The sequence below is a fragment of the Stomoxys calcitrans genome, chromosome 4 (genome assembly GCF_963082655.1).
Source record: "Stomoxys calcitrans chromosome 4, idStoCalc2.1, whole genome shotgun sequence".
NCBI lineage: Eukaryota > Metazoa > Arthropoda > Insecta > Diptera > Muscidae > Stomoxys > Stomoxys calcitrans.
The window spans coordinates 21,249,862-21,270,791 of NC_081555.1; the positions used below are offsets into that span (position 1 = coordinate 21,249,862).

Sequence of the window (20,930 nt, forward strand, 5' to 3'; positions counted from 1 at the left end):
AAGTTACTACTCTGGCAACCCTGCAATACAAAGAAGTAACCCAAAGCTGGCGCTAACAAAAATACCAGCTGATTGAGCGTTTATTGTACCAGCTGTTGAGAAAAAGGCATAGTGAGAAAATTTTGTGCCGATTGTACAAACATGCTGGCAGGCTGATCATTTTGAAGCGGAAAAAAGTATTTAAAAAATAAGTTTAATCTAAAGCATGGATACAAGAGATAGAATATTTTGGTCAGAGTTTCTGGAGCTTTACGAGTCAATGCCCTGTTTATGGAAAGTCAAATGTCCAGAATATAATAATCGTGCTCTAAAAGCAAAATGTTACAAGCGGATGGTGGAGAAGCTCAAGGAAGTGGAACCAGAGGCCACCAGGGAAAATGTTGTTAAGAAAATCAATGTTTTTCGTACCAATTACGCAAGGGAAATGAAGAAACGAAAACAAACCGAACATTATAATGAGCCATTCAAGACTTCTTTGTGGTATTTTGATAAATTAAAGTTTCTAGAAGGTGTTAAGCAACCTGTTGAAGAGAGTGGCGAGGAGCATTGCAACAATACAATGTTTTCGATGGATGACAATGAAAATTGTACCATAGAAACTGAAGTCTATCATGAATTTTATGTAAGTAAAATATAAAACAAATTTAATGACGAAATATTAAAAAAAAAACAATTTAATATGTTTTAAAAGGATGATACTGGGGAGCATAGTTTATTGGTTACACCAGAGCCAGCAACAGAAAGGAAACACATACCAGAGCCCAAGCGCAAAAGGCGTAAAGCTTGTACTCCAGAAAATACTAATAATAATGTTTTGAAAGTTATTCCCCCAAAGATGGCCAGTGGTGGCGTTGGTATTGATGGTTTTACATCCATTCTGGCCAAAGGCTGGGAATCCCAATACAATGAATTATCGAGAGAACAAAAAATTTTTGCCCGCACCATATTTTCAGATGTCTTGTTTCATGGTTGTCTCAACAAACTTAGCGAGGAGACTGTGGAAGAAGTGCATCAGGTTTTAAGAGGTAATTTGTCTAGAACGCAAACATCAACAGTATACATACGTGACTATGAAGAAGAAGAAAATTGAAGGATTGAACAAGGAGCAACTTAACGTCATCCTATGATATGAAATCTTTTGAAATAAGAAAATTAAACATAATAGAATAGGAATTTAAAATTAATACATTATTGGCCGTGTTTTAATTTAGTACTATATAGTGCATTGCAATGAAGTTTGTATGAAAATTACATCTATCCAGAAGGTCGTTGTCCAGGATGGATATCATTTTCAAGCAAATTTCATTGCACTGCACTTTATAGTACTAAAATAAAACGCGACCATTGTTTGTATTAGGTTAGGTTAGGTTGAAAAGAGGGTGCATATATCAATCCGCCCCATGCCACTATGGACATACACCTTAGCCAGTAATCGGCTTGTTGTGCGCTCTAAAAACTATAAAGTAACCTCTAAAAAGAAAAATTTAAGTTAGGAATTCCGTGCTACTTACAAAATCCTTAATTGTTTTCAATACCACTCCCCTAAGTTGGTTCATGTCTGATATTGTATCTCCACCTAAGTACCGGTATCTGTTGGACGCGTTTGTATTAAAAATTAACAAAATCTGTTACAGGATTTATAGCTATTATCGTATTTTATATAAAATAATAATAAAATTTTTTTATAAATATAACATAAAATTATACAAAATATTTTTTATTACTACAGGATAGCTGACAGTGTTACTAATTCAAAGCACCACCACATTTTTTGTATGAAAATATTTTTTATTGATTAAAATTGCAAAAATATCCACTTACTATTGCTCGATATGACCACCATTTGCCTCAAATGTTGCTCTAAGTAAAGCTGAGAAAATATAGATGGCACTATCGATATTTAATTTGTTGTTGACTGAATATCGATTGATATTCTTCCGATGGATACTATCGCAAAAGTTATTTTTTTTTTTTTTTTGCAAAAATAAGCATTCCGATATTGTACGCATCCTTTAAGATTCATTGCGCCTATATATCAAATGTTGCGAGTATCGATAGTTTGCCAGTTCTAGCTCTAAGTCGATCAAAACCCGAGTTGCAAGTTGTTGAATATCCGAACATCTTGCTTTCTGACGAGAAAAATTTCCCAATCGGGCAATTCATAAACTCCCAAAATTGTCATGTTTACCTCACCGAGCGCACGTAGCAGAAATTGAGCCTACGAATGGCCAGTCGAAGTCATTTACCATTTCAAGTAATGGTATGGGTTGCTGTGACTGCCGAAGTCCGCTTTCCAATAATTTTCATCTAGACAGGCGACAAAGAAAATGGGACTAATTGTCGGGAAAACATTTGGAAGTTGCTTTGGAGCGGTAGGCATGCACCCATTTCGGTCGTAGATTGTGGACGTAACAACAGGAGTCGACGTGTAAACAAAGAATGCCTAAAAAATCATGTTCCGCATTTCATTTCATCCCCACAGAGGCTGTCCAATTCGCTAGACGCCAATCCGATGGACGTAAGATTGGTAAGGACCTAAAAATATACCCGTATGAATGCGCTGGAGAAAGCCTTTGTACGAGAAATGGGGGAAAAAAACTGCAGATTACATTCGTGCAGCATGCAACTCGTTTTTAGAGCGACCCAGAGCAATAGTCAAGGCAAAAGTCGATTGACTTGGAATATTAAGAATATATACACCTTATGGGGAATGACCAGATTAGTATACACCCCATTTTATGGTGGTGAGTATAAAAAGATATCTTAATGTTTCGGATGCCCCTACCTTAGCCGACCTTAATGTGTTGGAAACATTTCCAGCTTTAGTACGATAAAATAAAGTCGTCCCGACACGGGTTAGCCACACAGGCTGGAACATTTGGGTCCCATCTGTTTGGTGTTTATTGCTGTGACGAGAAACTTAGCGTCCACAAGTTGCCGATAGTGGAATGCTCCATACGGTCGTGGACACTCAGCGGTATCAAGTGGAGAGTTTCAGTGAGAGGCCGGGTGGCACCGGCTCTTTACAAATACTGGGCGTCTATTGGCGCCTTTAAAAAAACCGCCTTAAAATAGCCACCCTGTTCCCGCTGCGGTCGGTCCCTCGGACCGGAATGAGCTTGCTCATCTACAGTAGCATGACGAGGATCGCCACCTCCAATGTGGTTACAACAACAACAACAAAATAAAGTCGATGCCTATGTTTATGTACAATCTACATATGTATATATTCATGAACAATTTCTCTTCTCGGAAGATAAGTTTCTACAAAAACACCAGTATAGGTGAAAATACTTTCTATTAAATCATACCTAATCCAAGGGTATACTCAAAAAATTAATTATGAAGCTATGCTGGTGGAATTTCCCCTAGAAAATCCCCATTTTTACTTTTTTCCCCATCGAAATCCCCGTTCCCCAAATGAGAAAACATTTTCCCCAAGCACGAAAAAAAAATCCCCTGTTTGGGGAAATTTCCTCTAATCGGATAAAACTGCCTATGATGCTCGATATGACAATGAGATTTATTGACACCTCTAAATAACCAATGGGCCTCGCGTGCCTGGAACGAGCATGCTCAGCTATGTATGTATACATGCAAATGTCGCTACTACAACAACAACTATAACTTTTACGAAAGGATTGCGATCGCTTGACATATATAAATCAGGTAAGCCAATTGATAGAAAACTTGGTTTGAGTGACACCCTCCAAGATCCACAAGTGACCTTCTCCAATCTGTTTGACGCACACAAATCGCGTAAGCCAATTGAAAGAAAACTTCCTTTGAGTGACAGTGCTAAGATCCACAGGTGCCGTTCTCCAAACTGTACACATAACTATTCCCTAAAAATCAAATTAAACCATATAGTCTTCTAGGGCAGTTATTTTGCGATTAAAGAATAATCCTTTTAGTCCCATACAAAATAAAACGAAATTGTAAATTTTTTACCATTTCTGTAAGAAACCATTAAACAGTAACATAACGAATCTCATTCCCAACCACTGCGCACAATATACACATACTTTTGCTTTGCCCAATACAGTTTCCAAGCTGCCTGCATGACTATTTTGTAGTAAAAAAAAACACACAAAACAGGCATACGAAGCTAAGAGAGATTGCAAGTATAACCGAAGTCTCATCAAATGAATATATACAATTTTCGTATATACTACATACATACATACTTACGTACATTCGATATTTTTTTGTGTGCCGTTGCGGTTGTTTTGGCTTGGTCATTCAATTCAGTCTTGTTGTATCCATTAGCACGTAAATGAGTATTTTACCGCACGCGAAGTACGAAACAGCAGCGAAACACAACAAAAAAAAAAAACAAACACAGCACAAAATCAACTCAAAAGCAACAAATAAGATTCAATGTAAAAGGTAAGTTTATCTTAGCATCAACTGTTTGCACTTGCTAACAACGATGAAAATATAGAAATGTGATTACAGTGTTAAAACTAATTCCAATGCTTCGTTACAACACTTCGTACAGAGAACAAAAAAAAAAACAATACATGCAGGGTTGCCATGCAATATTTTATGCAGATATTTTCTAGGTAAAAAAATGCCGAAATGTGTTTGCAAATTTCGGCATTCATTGGCTTACTTAAACAGTAGCATGCCCCCTTATTTTGACACCAGGAAAACGAATCTAAAGTTCGTTTTTGGGGGCAAACGAACTCGGGACTCCTGAAATAAAAAAAATCTTTTATGTGCAAGCCTGTCTCAACCTAGGCAATATGGGTATTTAATGAAAGGTACTAAGGAGTAGATTACAAATACGAACTAGAATTAAAATAAGTAATAAAAATGTGCTATGTACGGCCGGGCCGAATCTTGGGAACCCAATACCATGAACTTTGATAAAAATGTTCTCTAGTGAAATAAGAAGAAGGACACGTGTGTACTTTACGTAAGTCAGCCGAAAATTGAAGCTCTTTGAAGATAAATATGGAGATCGTTTTATATGGGAGCTTTGACAAGTTATTGACCGATTACATATTTGCAAAATTTCGAGAGGAATATAATCCAACCCTTAGATTATATTCTGCTTCGGAAAAGCCGCTGAAATTTTTAATTATTTCGCGAGCTAAATTTGAAAGCAATCAAATGTTTTTATTTCCATATCAAAAGACGTTTCTTTATCTGCACTTATTGTTTTGTTTATTTTATATATTTTTTTTTTTTTTCAAATAAATAAAGAAGAACGAACCATTGAAACCAATAAAACAAACAAAAATGATGCCGGCAATAGTTTCAAGTGTTGCCAATATAATAGTTTTTTGCCATTTCCTCAATATAAACAGAGTACTAGTTTTCCGCCTATTTTCAGCCGACGTTTTTTTTATATGGAGTTTGACAGCATTCCGCTTGAAAAGCTGAACAGAATACTCACCTTAAACCAGGATTCACTGAATCAGGTTAAGCCAAGTGAGAAGCCGACTATTTTTTTTTAATTCTTGGCAGAATAAGTCGACATTCTCAATGCCAAGATTGTCAACTTATTCTCTTTTTACATTCATTCTTTGTTTGCGTTTTTCCTATTTGATGACATTTTTAATCGGCAGATTTTACATCCCTAATGATATTCATGGTGCCTATCCACTTTATGTTTGAGCAAGTGACCTAACCTTCGATTAGTGAATACTGTCATTAAGCGTTCGACCGCTAACTGGAATTCCTCAGTTGTACGGACGGATAGATGGGGGGACATGACTAGATCCACTTAGTCAATATACTTGTTCTCTTTTTACATTCATTCTTTGTTTACGTTTTCTCCTATTTGATGACATTTTCGATCAGCAGATTTGACATCCTTAATGATGTTTATGGGGCCTATGCACTTTGTGTTTTCGCAAGTGATCTAATCTTCTATTAGTGAATCCTGAACCCTAATCCTATGGTATTAAACAACTCTCGTTAAGTGAGCTGCAATAAGAGGAGCAGATCTACTAGAAAACCCGCCATCCTATTGCAGTGGGTAAAAGAATGTGATTATTTAGAAGGCATTGACAAGTGAAAATATTTGAAAAAATTTAAAAGAAAATAGGCTCTAAACAAATGTTTTTCTGTTGTAGTTGAAAAATTAGCAATTTTTTTACCAAATTTGTTAAATTTCTGAAAAAAAAAATTTTAAAATGTTTTACTCATATTTTTTCAATTTTAATTCCAGGCATCGACAAGGCTCATAATGTCTACAAATTTCAGTCATGAGGTCAAGCTTAAAATAGAAAAAGGACTTTATAAAATAAAGCCCTATAAGTATGGTTTTGGTCCACTATGGAAAATATTCTCTCTTATATATAACGAAAGCGATTGCCTAGTCCAAGGTCTAGTATGCTGCACAAAATGTAACAAGCTGTGTTTGTATGATGGCAGAAATGTAAAAGTTATGAATCAACATGAATGTTTCAAGAAAGAATTTCCCAATGAGGGAGATAATGAGAGCAAAGATGATGATGCGCCTTTAATGGACTTAGCCGAATCCAAAGAAAGTCTAGAAAGTCCCGAAATAATTGAAAGAAATATCCAAACAGGACACTACACTTTGTTGTCTATGCGTAATAGTCATAAAGTTTGGAACATCTTTAGAAAAATTACCGATCATGAAGGAAACTTGGTTATTGGTTGGGTTTGCTGTTCCTTTTGCAATCATCTCGTAAGATTTTTTAAATACTGTTTAGCAAGTATGAAGGAACACAAATGCTTTGTAGAATGGTATCATCAGCATCTGGAGGAAATGATAAGAACTGGTTCCTACACATTGGTTGACAAACAGTATTCAAGTAGTCCAATTTGGTCTAAATTTGCCTCTATTGCAAAACAAAATAAATCCTTGGTAAAGAATTTGGTATGTTGCCGTCAGTGTTTAACAATATTCCCATATCAGGATAAGCGAAGTGAAACTAAATTAAATTGCCACCAATGCTTTGACAATGAAAGCGAAGAAGCCAGCCAAGAAGATGGGTAAGTTGATAATGACTGTTTGTAGATATTTGTTACTATTTTGATAAGAGATTGTTGTTGCTTTTGTAGGGAACCAAATGAAATGTCTTTTCCCAGAGATGAGCAAGATCTAATAATAAGTGAAGGGTAAATATCATCAATTAGTTATAAAGTTTGTTAATATACGTATATTTAATAAAAACTAAATTTCAGGGTCCATATGGATGTAACAGAGGAAGAGTTTGTAAATGATAACAAAGAGCTGAAGGAGTAAGTTATAAAGTCCTTAGAATCAAAAATTCTCTTAAATTGAGAATCCAAATTTTGATCAAATTGGCTATAGAAACAAAATATTGACATGTTCTATAGAAATTTTGACAAAAATTTCCCATAAAAATGAAATTTTGACAAAAATTTCCCATATGAAATTGTGACAAAATTAAAAATTAAATTTTGACAAAATTTCCTATAGAAATGAAGTGTTGACAAAATTTGCCAAAGAAATGAAATTTTGACAAAATTTCCTATAGAAATGAAATTTTGACAAAGTTTCCTATAGAAATGAAATTTTGACAAAATTTCCTATAGAAATGAAATTTTGACAAAATTTCCTATAAAAATTAAATTTTGACAAAATTTCCCATGTAAATGAAATTTTGACTAAAATTCATATACGAAATTGTGACAAAATTTTCTATAGAAAAGAAATTTTGACAAAATTTCCTTCATGAATGAAATGTTGACAAAATTTCCTATAGAAATGAAATTTTGACAAAATTTCCTATAGAAATGAAATTTTGGCAAAATTTCCCATAGAAATGAAATTTTGACAAAATTTCCTTCATAAGTGAAATTTTGACAAAATTTCGTATAGAAATGAAATTTTGGCAAAATTTCCCATAGAAATGAAATTTTCACAACATATTCTATAGGAATAAAATTTTGACAAAATTTCCTAGAGAAATGAAATTTTAACAAAATTTCCTATAGAAATGAAATTTTGACAAAAATTTCCTATACAAATGAACTTTTGACAAAAATTTCCTATTGAAATGAAATTTTGACAAAATTTCCTATAGAAATGAAATTTTGACAAAATTTCCTATAGAAATGAAATTTTGAGAAAATTTCCTATAGAAATGAAATTTTGAGAAAATTTCCTATAGAAAAGAAATTTTGAAAAAAATTCGTATGGAAAGGAAATTTTGACAAAATTTCCTCTAGAAATGGAATTTTGACAAAATTTCCTCTAGAAATGAAATTTTGACAAAATTTCCCATAGAAATGAAATTTGACAAAATTTCCCATAGAAATGAAACTTTGTTTCAATTTCTCATGGAAAGGCAATTTTGACAAAATTTCCCATGAAAAGGAAATTTTGACAACATTTTCTATAGAAAAAAAAATGTTAGTTCAATTTCCCATGGAAAGGAAATTTTGACTCAATTTCCCATGGAAATGAAATTATGACAACATTTTCTAATAAAAAATTTACATTTAACAATTTTGTGAAAAATATAGAAATAAAATTTTAACATGATTGTTTTATATCATAATTATTTTTATCTGTTATTTTTTAGAGAATCTAACGAAGCGAATGACTTCCTTATGCAAACAGCCTCTGCTCAAAGAACCATAGTAAAACAAAAACTCGACTCGGGCCTTTACACACTGAAAATGATGCAGGGTCGTCCTAGTCTTGTTTGGCAAGTATTTGCTGCCATCCTTAAAGAAGATGGTATCCTACTTGAGAACTTTGTTTGTTGCACCAAATGCAAACAAGTTTTTAAAATATGTGGCTTACGAACTGGAAATCTGAAAATCCATCATTGCTTTACTGAATTCAAACTAAGCGATGTCGGTGTAACAACAATCTTGGCATCCGTCGAAAGAAAATTAATGATAGGTGATTGTAAATTGATTAATAATGAAACTGATGCAAAATTTATGCACATTGCGAAAAAAAATGGAAGTATTTTCGAAGACTTTGTAGCCTGTTGCCAATGTAAAGAGGTGGTGCAGAAAATAAATCAGGAAGAACATGCATGCCCAAGGTAAATATTAAATGTGCTTCAAAGGAAATGAGACAAATTTAAAAATTTCTGGTTTCTTTGATTCGTTTTTGGGGATTTTAAGGAAGTCAAGGCCCTACAGATACTTTGAATAGCTTTCATTTGAGTCTATATTGTATTAATTTTGTTTTATGTCCTTATAGGGGATTTTAGGGTGGATTTAAAAGTTTTCAATTTGAGTATCTTTGTGTATATATGGATATGGGGCGGAAGTCGATTCCAAAAAGGAAAAGGAATTCTCTCGAGCCCTAACAGCATGTCAATCTTGGTCTTAAATAGTTCAGCTGACAACCCATCGGCTCCTGCTGCGCTGTAGTAGGGTCAGAACTCCAGATATTTGATGCCATATTTCAATGTTAGATGTCTGCAAAACTGCAAACTTGCCCACGAACATTCCATTAAGGAACTAGGGCAAACTTCCCACAAATCAATGAGTGCTGTCCGATTCAACTTTAAGCTCAATGATGAGGCACCGTAGCGCAGAGGTTAGCATATCCGTCTATGACGCTAAATGCCTGGGTTCGAATCCTGGCAGGAATATCAGAACATTTTTCAGCGGTGGTTATTCCCTCCTAATGCTATTATATTTTTTTAATTCAAATGCAAATTTTGCCATGAAAATTCCACTAAGGAACAGCGGCTAATTTCTCACATAACAATGAGTGCAGTTCGATTCAAGTATAAGCTCAATGATAAAGGCCCTCCTTTTTATATCCGAGTCCGATCGGCGCGCCGCAGTGCGACACTTCTTTGGAGAGAAGTTTTTACATGGCATAGTACCTCACAAAAGTTTGACAGCATTAGGAGGGCATAACCACCGCTGAAAAATGTTTTTTCTGATGGTCTCGCCAGGATTCGAACCCGCGCGTTCAGCGTCATAGGCGGACATGCTAACCTCTGCGCTACTAATATTAATATTTTTCTTAATTATACCCACCACCGAAGGATGGGGGTATATTCATTTTGTCATTCCGTTTGCAACACATCGAAATATCCATTTCCGACCCTATAAAGTATATATATTCTTGATCAGCGTGAAAATCTAAGACGATCTAGACATGTCCGTCCGTCTGTCCGTCTGTCTGTTGAAATCACGCTACAGCCTTTAAAAATAGAGATATTGAGCTGAAATTTTGCACAGATTCTTTTTTTGTCCATAAGCAGGTTAAGTTCGAAGATGGGCTATATCGGACTATATCTTGATATAGCCCCCATATAGACCGATCCGCCGATTTGGGGTCTTAGGCCCATAAAAGCCACATTTATTATCCGATTTTGCTGAAATTTGGGACGGTGAGTTGTGTTAGGCCCCTCGACATCTTTCGTCAATTTGGCTCAGATCGGTCCAGATTTGGATATAGCTGCCATATAGACCGATCCTCAGATTTAGGGTCTTAGGCCCATAAAAGCCACATTTTATAACCGATTTGAATGAAAATTGACACAGTGAGTTGTGTTAGGCCCTTCAACATTCTTCGTCAATTTGGCCCAGATCGGTCCAGATTTGGATATAGCTGCCATATAGACCGATCCTCCAATTTATGGTCTTAGGCCCATAAAAGCCACATTTATAATCCGATTTCGCTGAAATTTGGGACAGTAAGTTGCGTTGAGCCCTTCGATATCCTTCGTCAATTTGGCTCAGATCGGTGCAAATTTGGATATAGCTGCCATATACACCGATCCTCCGATTTATGGTCTTAGGCCCATAAAAGCCACATTTATTATCCGATTTTGCTAAAATTGCGGAGAGTGAGTTGCGTTGAGTCCTTTGACATCCTTCGTCAATTTGGCCCAGATCGGTCCAAATTTGGATATAGCTGGCATATAGACCGATCCTCCGATTTATGGTCTTAGGCCCATAAAAGCCACATTTATTATCCGATTTTGCTGAAATTTGGGACAGTGAGTTGCGTTGAGCCCTTCAACATCCTTCGTCAATTTGGCACAGATCGGTCCAAATTTGGATATAGCTGCCATATAGACCGATCTCTCGGTTGAACAATGACTTGTACTTATAAGCATTTGGTCTAAATCGGATGATATCTATAGAGCTGTTATGTGGCATAAGGTATGCATTTTTCACTGGATTTTGACGAAATGTGGTTCACATATATACCCGAGGTGGTGGGTATCCAAAGTTCGGCCCGGCCGAACTTAACGCCTTCTTACTTGTTTTTTATATATATTTTTTTAACATTTTCTTCTTTTATACCCTTTTCAGCTCCAGCTCTGAATCTCCCAAAGTTTTGGTTGCCAAACCGGCCGTGCCTACAATTACCGTCGATGATAAAATGAAAGCCGATATAAAGGAGAATATAAATGCCAAAATTTATACATTGAAAATGCAAACTCAGGCACGTAGCAAAATTTGGCAAATATTTGCGCTTATTATGCAGCCAAATGGAGTTAAAATTAAAAATTATGTTTTCTGTATCAAATGTAAAAATGTGACAAGATTGACAGAGGGAAATGTCAATAATTTGCAACGCCATCCATGCTATAAGGAATACGTTAATAAAAGTCAAGAGTTTGAAGTGGAATCGGAGAATGAAGGTGGCGCAGATAACGGTAATGTTAATGACAATGATGGCATGAGTGTAAACGATAATGATAGCTTTGAGGATATCGATAACTTTATTGATAATGATAACCACGTTATGGTTAATGATATCGATTTCGTTGAGAAGAAGGCAAAGGTTGACAGTTATCATAATGATAACGGTATCTTTAAGAATGAGTATAACAATAAGGACAACGATGATGATGATGTTAATGCTAATAATAAAATTGAAGAAAGAGTACATGACATGTCTCTGCAGAACTCTGAATTAAAAATTGAACCAGATCTAAATACTGAAATGGATATGGAGGCAATCCATAACACTCTGCAGTACTCTAAATTAAAATTCGAGCCAGATCTAAATATTGAAATGGTCCAACATGATTCTCACATGAAGACGGCTGATGATGATAGCCATATCGAACCTCTACAGAATTCTTCGGATACTATGATTACTCCAATGCAGCCGACTGATGATGATGAAGAGCTAACTAGCGAATTTATAATGAATCAAATAAATGCAAAAATCTATGAATTGAAAAGTATGCCTAGCCGTCGCAAAAAGTTTAGGGGAGTGTATGCCAGCATTTTTAAACCCAATGATTTGGAGATTAAGAATTATGTTTTCTGCAAACGATGTCAGCAAGTCTTGCAATATCATGACACACACGGATTCGTTTTATATCGTCATGGTTGCTATAAGGACAGCCTTCTTAAATCAAACGAGCATAGCAGCAACAATTGCAACACCAAGAACTGCCAGATTTGTATTGCAAAATCAAAACGTGACGAACGGAAGGAAGAAATGCAAATAAAAGACGACATAAGGAAAAAACTTGCTGCTAAGGTTTATAGCTTGAAATTGAATCGCAAGCATGGAACCCCCCTGTGGAGAATGTTTGCCAGGATATTTGATAACAATGGATTGCTGCTTGAAGACTTTGCTTTTTGCACTCAATGCAAAAAAATTTTAAAATCCAAAGGCAATAATAATTCCAGCAATTTGTATCGTCATTACTGTTATAAATCATACAGAAACTTTGAAGAAGAGAAAACTTTAAAAGACGTTATATATTTAAATTTTGATAATGTTACCAATAATAGCAACAATTGCAGCGAAGAAGGAGAAGAAGAGGTTTCAAGCCGAGAATTTTTACAAAATTCCCATATTTCTCAAATAGCAGCTGAAGAAGAAAAGGAAGAAAATTCCAACCTTAAACTTGAATTTGATGATGACTCCAATGAAACGCAAACAGAAACCTGCGAAGACTTTCCATCGGAACACATACCAGAAATTGAAGATTCATCCATAGACCCCAATGCATCTTATCTTAAGGTTGATGATGGACGTATCGAGGCTCTGCAGTACTCCCAATTAAAAATCGAGCCAGATCTAAACATCGTAATGGACTCACATGATTCTCACTTGAAGACGGCTGATGATGATAGCCATATCGAATCTCGGCACAATTCTCTGGATACTATGGACACTCAAATGCAGGCGACTAATGATGATGATGAAGAGCCAACTAGCGAATTTATAATGAAGCAAATTAATGCAAAAATTTATAAATTAAAAAGTATGCCTAGGCGTCGCAACAAGTTAAGGGGAGTATATGCCAGAATTTTCAAACCCAATGATGTGGAGATTAAAAAACATGTTGTCTGCAAACTATGTCAGCGAGTCTTACAATACCATGACACACATGGATTTGTTTTATATCGTCATGGTTGCTATAAAGAGAGCCTTCTTACATCAAACGGAAGCGTTAAAAACAAAACAAACCTAGACATAGAAAGTGAGGAGGACAATGACGAGCATAACAGCAACAATTGCCATATCAAGGACTGCCAGATTTGTATTGCAATATCAAGACGAGGCCAAAGGAAGGAAGAATTGCTGATAAAAGATGGCATACTGAAAAAACTTGTTGCTAAGGTTTATAGCTTGAGATTGCAGCGCAAGCCTAGAACCCCATTGTGGAGAATGTTTGCCAAGATATTAGATAGCAATGGTTGGCCGCTTAAAGACTTTGCTTTTTGCACTCAGTGCAAAGGAATTTTAAAATCCAAAGGCAATAATTCCAGCAATTTGTATCGCCATCACTGTTATAAACCTTTTCTACAAAAAATGGGGGCTGCATGTCAAAAAAATGAAAGTGAAGATGCTGAGGAAAACGAATTGGAAGAATGCAGGCACTCTAAAGGAGGCAAAAATTTGAAAGACTATATATATTTCAATATTGATAATGTTAAAAATGGCAGCGTTTCCCAAATAGCAGCTGAAGAAGAAGGAGAGGTTTTAAGCGGAAATTCCCACATTTCTCAAATAGAAGCTGAAAAAGAAACTTCCAGCCTTGTGAGGGTTAAACCCTCGCCGAAGGCGGTTGATAAGAATTCCAGCTTCTATATAATGAGTCAACTACGTTCCAAGGTCTATAAATTAAGAATGCCACACAAGCCTCAAACACCTATGTGGCAGGTGTTTGCCAAGATTGTCAAACCCAATGGAAACGAAATTAAAGGCATGGCCTTGTGCACAATGTGTAAAAGGCTGTTTAAATGCAAAAACAGATTATTCCATAATCTGCAACGGCATATTTGTTTTAAATTACACCATCAAGAAAGCAACAAAGTTGATAATGGTGATGCGGAGGATGAGCAGCAGCAAAAGTCGGCCTATAAGGACTTCTATTTTGAAATGGACATCATAGACCAGCCGAGCTTATCGCATATCGAATTTGATGATGATGCCAATGATACCCAAGCAGAGACCGACGAAGATTCTTCTCAATCAGAGGATATACCACCGTCTAAATATTCACCCATAGAACCTGATGAATCTTATCTTAAGGCTGATGATGGAACAGCAAAAGCTTTTATATTGGCAAAACTATATAGCAAATGCTATAGATTGAGAATGCAACGCAATCCACGAATTGCATTATGGAAAATATTTGCCCACATAACCAGAACCAATGGTTCGGCAATTAATGACTTTGTATTTTGCACTCGTTGCCAGAATCTGATGAAATTCAAGAACAACAATACCGCCAACTTGTATCGCCACATATGCTTTAAGAACAACCTGCAGCAAATTAATGTCGTAGATGCTACGCAGGCAGAGAGAGAAAGCAAATCTTCTAAAAAAGACTTTATATACTATGATTTTGAAGCGAACCCCACAATAGAGCCCTCCTACGAATCACCAAGTACATTGATAATAGATGATGGCTCCTCAGCCGCTAGCATTAAGCCCATAATAGAGCCCTGTTATGAGTCCTCCAGAACATTTATCATGGACAAACTGTGCAGTAAGGTGTATAAATTAGGGGTACAAAAGAATCCACATAAGCATCTGTGGAAAGTTTTTGCCAAAATAGTCCGACCCAATGGAACAGATGTCAAAGATTTCATTTGTTGTAATCTATGTAAAAAAGTTTTGAGATGCAAAAACAAGAGAACCAGCAATTTACATCGTCATATATGCTATAGGAAAACCTTGAAAGAAAATTCTCCACATGTCCACAAGCAGGAGGATGAGCAGTGGGACGGCGAGGGAGAGGAAGAACATAAAACCAATGCCAAGGTTTATGAATATGTCAATTATGAATTGGATATGATACCCGAACATGTTGAATATTGTCTAGAGATGGGTGTTTACAAACTAAAGGGCAACGAAGCAAATCCACAGATTTCCAAATATGCCCAAATAATCAATAAGCATGAAAGCATTCTAAAGAATATGCTATACTGTAATGAGTGTAAAACGGTTGTGGAAGAACACGAATTGGACGAGCATAACTGTGAGGATTCCCATGCATTAAGAGAAGAGAAAAGGTAAGCATGATAAGTAAGAGCTATGAGATTGACTTTTGACAAACTTTTGTATACCTAAGCAATTAGGATGATGTTGAAGGTTTAGACAAGTTTGGTGTGTACCATCTTGAAGAAGGAAAACCGGTAAAAGAAAAGACCTCAAAGAGCTAAAGAAGTAAAAAACGGGCATGGGTTTAATGAGGGACCGTGTTGTTGGATAATTTATAGAATACATATTTTTTCCAGGCAAGCATATGAATAAACTAACGTAGGAAGTACTAAAGTCGTTTGGCATAAGGCAGTATGGTCTCAGATCAGGAAGTTTGGAAGTGACAGAGAAATTGAAAGGCGGAATGGGTTTTGTTTTTTATTAATCTTAATTTAAAGTAGCAGGTTCCCCCGAGGGGGGCGAAGGGTGCGATTAGCAGGGAGACACCACGGCCGGTTGTGACTCAAAGGCTGCAGATCTATCAAGCACTGGCTGACTACTCAAATCACGTTGTGATTGCTTTTCTTGGCCAGCGGTACGATGAATTAATCGGTTGAAACGAAGTATGATCTACGGTTCCGTGTCAACGGGACATTGGACAAAACGCTGTCTACGCGGGTTGACAAGACATGCCTCACTCACAGCACGTGCTGTTATATGGTTCTGAAGCATGGGTATTTGGGAAAGCAGATGAGGCAGTGCTTGGAGTATTTGAGAGAAAGATTCTTCGTAAAATATATGGACCAGTTTGCGTTAATGGAGAATATAGGCGACGTATGAACCACGAACTGTATGAGCTGTATGACGACGATAGCATAGTTACACGCATCAAAATACAACGGCTCCAGCAAAGAAGTCCTTTGAAAGCCAACACGGTGGTACACGCAAACCGGGAATAGAAAAGCCCGATGGAAAGATCAAGTGGTGGGAGACACCTCGAAACTTGGTGTCAGAGATTTTAGAATAAGCGCAGAAGATCGAGGCGCTTGGAACGCTATTCTACGTTCGGCTAGTGGAACAAATATTCTGTCATAGCCAATTAAAGAAGAAAGAAGACTCACTCGCAGCGTTGTTGCAATCACGCTGGTCATTGGAATCAGTGGATCCAGTGTCTATGGGTCACTGGGCAGAACGCTGACTTCGTGGCTCAACGAGACTTGACTTACACATGGCGTGATCGCAGCACTTGGTCATCAGGATGCGGAAGTAGGCGGTAGGAACGAACGTTTGATCAATCTTTCAGTGGCTACTGTGTCAGCGGTATACTGGCCGAAAGGCTGGCGGCTTAGTTTATCGAAACGTGATTCACTCACGGCGTGATCGAGACTCAGGTCCCCAGGAGGTGAGACTAATCGGTTGGAACGAACGTGTTATCAATAGCTCCTGTGTCACCGGGATACTGGGCGAAACGCTGATTTCGTGGCTTACCGAGACGTGACTCACTCACGGCATGATCGCAGCACTGAGCTATGTTTCTCGTGAAAGCAATGAACCCCACACACACATTTTTATCAGGCTCACACTATTTCCACTTCCACTTACCTTGTTATCATGTTTATCACTTGACAGTCCTCTTTTCACGTTGGTATTGCATTTTTACACCTCTTAGAATAACGGTAAATTGTTTTCCATATTTCTGAGGCTAGAGAATTGTTGCCGATGTTGTAAAATGTCAAAAATAATAATTCAGGGTTGTCTCATTTGCACACTAACAATATTAACTTATATGACCGTTATGCCATCAAGGTGTTGTATAAAATCGACGATGTTGTCAACCCACGCAAAGAAATTTGTGCGTGTGTGCAGGAAATCTGCGAAAAAGAAGAAAACAACAATGAGAACGTAAACAAAAATCTGACATCTTAATACCGTCAAATTTGGCCGACCATGGGCTACTACACCCGTGTGATGATGTTGCCTTAATTCTAGGTGTTGAAAACACCTCCTTACAAGGCAAATTTGTAAATTCTACCAAGTCGTTGCCACAAAAACTACCGATTCTAACCTAGCTCTGTAAGCTCCACTTTGTGACAGAATGAACTAAGTGCGTTTAACATAATAATCTAAAAAATGCCTTAAACTACAGAACCCGGCCATCTGGGACTTTCGTCGTCATAGTGCAAATATTACACTAGGAAATCATTTATCCCAGTGCCAAAGTGGGAAAATATGGCAAGGTGCAATGTTAAATCTTGATGTGATAGTAATCAATAAGAGCGATGCCCAGACTTTGAGACCAGCGACATTAACAGAGGATCTAACCTGTTAGCATATCCTGGGATTCTTCCCTCAGTCTTGTACAATTTTCTACAAAGAGTTGACTCACAGAGTTCGATATTCGGACTCGGAAACTAAAAAGATTTTGCGCTTAACCATATACAACCTATGTATTTTCGATGTTGGCCCATGGGTTAGATTAGGTTGGAGAGCAGGCAACTAGGACAGCCTATGTTATTCTCGATGTTGGCCCATGGGTTAGATTAGATTGTCATTTTCGAAGCACAACGCCAACCACAAGAAGTTCTTTTTGATCGACATATACAGGCAATGTCTTTTAATGTATGTCTTGGCCCTCAAGAGTTTATAAACGGATAGGGCCAAAATTATGGTAGCGGACATACAATCAGTTTTTTTTTTCTCTACTACTCCCTCTACTAATCGTTTTTATTTTTCATTTTCAGACAAAACCTCAAGAAAAGATTTCAAAAAGAAAAGCATGAATGCATGAAGGCAGAAATAAAAACGAAAATAAATGCGGGCAACTACCAAGTGGATAATGAGGATGTCATGTATAATCTTTATGCCATGATTAGAAACTCCAATAACATCATTATTGAGGGATATCTGTATTGCATCCAGTGTGGCAGTGTATTGAAACATGAAAAAAGGGATCATAGAAATATTAAGAGACATCGGTGCTATTTGAAGGCTCTAAAGGAGGGAGAGAAACCAGCATTTAGGGCTGGAAAACGTACCCATCGAGAAAACTCCCCCTCATATGAAGATTCCAGAAGCCGGGATAGTGTGTCTAGCCAGACAGCCTCCCATCCCATATGGTCCAAATATGAACTTATACCCATGAGTGATGGCTCTAATTTAAAAGGTGTGGTTAGCTGTCGCCTTTGTAAAATGGTGCTGAGATATGATGGCTGCAACGAAAGTGATCTACAGTTACATAAATGTTTGACCATGGCTCCTATGCGTACCACCCTAAATGCCTTGGAGTTGGCATCTGACTACAAAGAGGATGTAGTAAAACATAGCCAAGAAAATCCCAGTAAACGTATAAAAATTGAAATTCTAGATGCCTATTCCATAGGCATAAAGCAAGATGTATTAGATGGGGAACAAGAGGAAGAAAAAGAAGAAGAATTTCCATGTAACACTTTCATAGAAGCAAGCAAGATTCAGGCACATAGTCTTTCTCCGCCACCTCTACACTATTTCACAGCAAACGAAAGTGCCAGTGTTGATAGGTCTATGCAAGTGGTTAAAGAAAAAATTACTAAAGGTCTTTATAGATTACAGCCATGCAATGTTGAAGATGCTGCCCAGCAGAGTATGTTTGCTATGATCATACAAGAGAATGGCCAGGCCATTATAGAGCCTTGGCTATTTTGTCGTCAATGTTCCTCTATAGTCGTAAGCCAAAACTTGAATCAACATTCTTGCTATAGAAATATCCAAAGAAAACTTAGCCATGAGGATAAGGCTAAGACTTTAGCTGTCTATAGCAAATGGAGCATTGAAGTTGGGCAGGATGTTAGCAATTTGCAAACTTTGGGTTTTAGCAAATTGCTACGTCATTGGTTGCATATGGGAGCAAAACAAGGTGGCAAGGGTTTATCGCAAGCCAAGGACTATATACCAAACTCCCTAAGTGTTGCAGAGAAACTTAAAGAAATGGCTAGGGTAAAGCAAGACGATATAAAGAATAAAATTAAGGATATGCCATCTTGGCTTAATATATCTGTGGAGCTGTGGCCTGAGGTGCTAATCAACAAAAGTTTCCTTAGTCTTACTTTGCATTATGCCAAGGATTTCAAATTACAGCAGCTGGTATTGGCGACAAAATCTTTGCAGCCAGTTTCAAATAATGACCAAGATATACGATTTAAGATAGATAATATATTGGCTGATTTTGATATATTCCCAGCTGGCAAAAACATAATTTATGTCTTAGAGGAGACAAATGAATTTAAACAAGCTTTGAATGCTGATAATAGTCATCTTATAAACTGTTCCAGTTATATGTTGGCTAAAGTTATAGACAAGTCACTTGAAGATACCCCTCAACTAGTTGGCTTAACTAACAACTGCAGCCTGATAGCACAACTATACAAAGATCTTATAGGGAAGCAGGAGGAGAAAGAGGAGGAATCACAATCACAGCCAGAAGCTTTGTTAACAGATTGCAATTCCTCATTTACACTATTGCTTTTGATATCCAGCAAATGGTTTGAAATCAGAAAATTTAAATCGCAGATAGTTGACACTCTGAGACTAAGCCAAACCACTTGGATGGCAATACAAACTTTAATGGATTTGTTTAAAAATGTTGAAATTATTATGAAAAGATTGCAGGATAATCAATCACCCTCACTTTGCTTTGTTATACCCTCTGTAAAACGTTTGAAAATGATGTGTGAAAGCATACCCAACCATGAAGCCACAGAGATAGCCCTGTTCAAGGCCAACATGCTAAAGAACCTGGATGCCATATGGTGTAGCAACAATATCAATATGTGGCATAAAATTGCCTACTTTTTATATCCACCCACTAATAAGGAACAAACACATGAATTGCCCGATATCAAGAAATTTTGTATGGAACAAATGAAGGCTATATTGCCCGATCAAGTTGAAAAAGCAGAAGAATTTTCAAGTCCTCTCAGCATTAAGACTCCTCCAAGTGATGAAGAAGAAGATGCTGATGAAATTGATTTCTTTTTTCCCCAATTACGTACACATAATACCAATGCGAGATTGAAAACTCAGCAGCAGCAACAGGAGGAACTTGAACGTTATTGTCTGGAAAATGTTCTACTAAATGCAAATTTTAATGTCCTGCAATGGTGGGAGAGTAATGCCAATAAATATCCCCTCTTATCTAAACTAGCCTTACAAATATTGACCATACCGGCCAGCACTAAGAAGTTGCAGCGTTTAAAAGCACTGAGGAAAAATGTTATAAGCCAGTCCAAGGATGTTGACAATGTTTTATTTCTCAACTCATTGTTACAAAGTGGAATATATGATGGTACGTAAAACGAAGATAAGCTGTTTCCAATTATATGTATATTTTGTAGACGTTACAATTCCAGAACTTAATTTCGTATTTGAATTTCATTAAATGATAATAAGAAAAAGTTTTATTTATTTGATCATAACAAAGGTGTGTTTAAATTAAACAACCATCAAGGGAAGGGCTTGGGAAAATTTCTTAATAACATTGAAAGACTTTAGAAGCCATTCGTGATGGTTTAAATTTGAAGGATGTGTTTAGCTGGAGACCACCGTAGCGCAGAGGTTA

The 20,930-nt window shown here is 36.8% G+C and overlaps 2 protein-coding genes across 3 annotated transcripts; both read left to right on the forward strand.

Annotated features, from left to right (window-relative positions):
* The first annotated feature begins 111 nt into the window (after window positions 1–111).
* Window positions 112–1,188, forward strand: LOC106085134 (uncharacterized). The gene is made up of 2 exons (XM_013249189.2): window positions 112–622; window positions 692–1,188. Exons 1-2 carry the CDS (start codon window positions 206–208, stop codon window positions 1,088–1,090), a joined length of 816 nt encoding a protein of 271 aa, XP_013104643.2. The 5' UTR covers window positions 112–205; the 3' UTR covers window positions 1,091–1,188.
* A 3,038-nt stretch (window positions 1,189–4,226) lies between these two features.
* Window positions 4,227–20,686, forward strand: LOC106085034 (uncharacterized). 2 transcript variants are annotated; one of them, XM_013249037.2, is made up of 7 exons: window positions 4,227–4,389; window positions 6,182–6,975; window positions 7,045–7,101; window positions 7,168–7,224; window positions 8,535–9,008; window positions 11,251–15,429; window positions 18,079–20,686. In XM_013249037.2, the coding sequence occupies exons 2-7, from the start codon at window positions 6,200–6,202 to the stop codon at window positions 20,663–20,665; spliced, it is 8,130 nt and encodes a 2,709-aa protein (XP_013104491.2). In that variant the 5' UTR covers window positions 4,227–4,389; window positions 6,182–6,199; the 3' UTR covers window positions 20,666–20,686. The 2 variants fall into 2 exon arrangements, with proteins under 2 accessions (XP_013104491.2, XP_013104500.2); XM_013249046.2 differs by lacking the exon at window positions 4,227–4,389 and having other exon boundaries at window positions 6,588–6,667; window positions 6,723–6,975.
* The last annotated feature ends 244 nt before the right edge of the window (window positions 20,687–20,930 follow it).